Here is a 2,235-nt window from a genome sequence, read left to right as displayed (position 1 = left end):
AGTCTGAACCTCTGCTCTGCTGCTTCTGTCTGAACCTCTGCTCTGCTGCTTCTGTCTGAACCTCTGCTCTGCTGCTTCTGTCTGAACCTCTGCTCTGCTGCTTCTGTGTGAACCTCTGCTCTGCTGCTTCTGTCTGAACCTCTGCTCCTGTCTGAACCTCTGCTTCTGTGTGAACCTCTGCTCTGCTGCTTCTGTCTGAACCTCTGCTCTGGTGCTTCTGTCTGAACCTCTGCTCTCCTGACAGGTGACCTGGAGAACCGAGCTGTGATCCGAGAGCCCGCCACACTCGTCATAACCAACGCCACCAGGTCAGACACGGCCAAGTACCGCTGCGAGGTCACGGCTGCTGCTGATGTACGGACCTTCGATGAGATCGAGATCAACCTGGTGGTCAGAGGTATCCAGACGTTTTGTTCTCACCCTAAAAGGCAGAGCTGAGTGGCTGTAAAGTGACACCGTGCTCCGGGTCGCGCCGACCTCACTAGGATGGGTTCTGACCAGAACTGCCCGGCTGCAAAGGCGTGTTCTGGGCTATAAGAGGAAGGCTCTGAAACTGCATCTGTTCTGAGCTGCTGTGCTAAAGAAAGCAGGTGCTGCATGTTCTGGCACGGCCTGGAAACCGGGTTCAGTCCAGTGATCCAAAGGGTTTTGGTCTTTTTAAAGCTGCGGCCTGAACTTCAGGCCCAGTGATGCTCTCAGACTCTGCTCTGCTCTGACTCCTTCCATGTGTCGCTGCAGTGAAGCCGGTGGTGCCAAAGTGCAGCGTTCCGAAGTCGGTGCCTTTTGGGAAGTCGGCCGAGCTCAGCTGCGTGGAGGAGGAGGGCTTCCCCAAGTCTCAGTACCAGTGGTTCAAGAACAGCGAGGAGATTCCAGACGACCCCAAGACCAGCCTCAAATTCTTCAACTCCTCCTACACGCTCAACGCAGGAACAGGAACTCTGGTCAGTATGCATGGGGGGCGGGGCAGCGGGGGAGGGGCAGATATTTTAGGGACACAGTGGAGACGGGAATCTGCTGTCCTCTGTGGCGCATTCCTCATTTCTGGGTTCGCTTCCAGCTTCATCCATGAGGTGAGACGGCAGCACAGGGAGCGGCTCTGCTCCGAGAACCGCAGACCAACCCGCCGCTCCTTCAGTTGAGACGCAGCGTTCTGTCCTGAGCTCTACGCTGACGGTCAGCAGAGCTCTGCTGGCCGTCTGAAGCTGTTTTTACTTCAGGTTCTGCTGGTTCTGTCCGTTTGCTCATAGAATCAGAACCCCACGTCCACCGCTTCCTGTTTCTGCTCATCATCACTGGTCTGGGTGGACTTCAACCCTCCTTCCTTCAAGCCAAATGTTTCAGAATTAGATAATAAAATTAGGAAAATATTCAAACCCTTTTTTTAAATTCACAATTTTTCTACAGTAAGGATATTTCTGGATAGGAGCAAAACGATCCAGGTGATGACACACCGGTCTTACCGTCGACCAATAAAAAGGCTTGAATCAATATGAATTAAATACAAAGGTAAAGAAAAGGTGGTGAAATAAAAACAGTGGATTTCTGTAACACATTCTTTGGTACATTTATAGTTTATTTATTGGTCAAGTTGTATATTTCCACTTTTATTTCTAATTCTGTCAGTTTTCAGCCTCCGTAGATTCAGAGCAGCTTTAGTCAAACATCCCTTCCTGAAAGGTAGCCGATCACAGGCGCCTTCAGACTCGTATATGTTTGACATCAGGAAGAGTTAATGAGCGTCTGTATGAAGTAAAGCTGCTTATAGGAGGATATATTGCGTGTGTGAACTTTGTCTCATCAGTCGGAACGACTGGAAAAGAGGAAACTGTTCCCACTGGAGGAAACGTTTTTGAGAAGAAAAGCATCTTTTCCTTATTGGGTTTTGGCAGGGGGTACCTGGGCCTTCAGTGGGCTTCCCTCAGCTCAATCTACTTATCCCTCGATGTACTAATAAATATACACATTATTAGTTCTGGCCATATATATTTTATTTAGTCCAGATCAGAGGTCACGGACTAACGGACCGCGGTCCAGATCCGGATCCACCTGCTGGCTCATCCAGACCCAACCTGATTTAAAACATTTATAAATGACCTTATTTTGTACAATGGCAGTGTCTTTATTTCACTTGCTCCGCGTCTCCTGTTTGTACGGTAACGCCCTCCGGCTCCAGGCTGCACGTGATGCATATTAGCCAATGAGCTGCTGTCAGTCTGGGTTGCTGCTGCTGCTACT

The 2,235-nt window shown here is 49.8% G+C and overlaps 1 protein-coding gene across 1 annotated transcript in view; it reads left to right on the top strand.

Annotated features, from left to right (window-relative positions):
- The window catches only part of LOC107089864 (junctional adhesion molecule C-like), a 44,402-nt gene that overhangs the window by 38,923 nt on the left and 3,244 nt on the right, over positions 1–2,235 (top strand). The window contains exons 4-5 of the mRNA XM_015382883.1: positions 245–397; positions 739–941. Of these exons, the coding sequence (XP_015238369.1) occupies positions 245–397; positions 739–941 (356 nt within the window). The remainder of the gene's footprint in view (positions 1–244; positions 398–738; positions 942–2,235) is intronic.

The sequence above is a fragment of the Cyprinodon variegatus genome, unplaced genomic scaffold, assembly GCF_000732505.1.
Source record: "Cyprinodon variegatus isolate N-32 unplaced genomic scaffold, C_variegatus-1.0 Scaffold269, whole genome shotgun sequence".
NCBI classification, from domain to species: Eukaryota; Metazoa; Chordata; class Actinopteri; order Cyprinodontiformes; family Cyprinodontidae; genus Cyprinodon; species Cyprinodon variegatus.
Note: the sequence above shows the minus strand (reverse complement) of the source record. Positions and strands in the feature narration are given on the sequence as shown.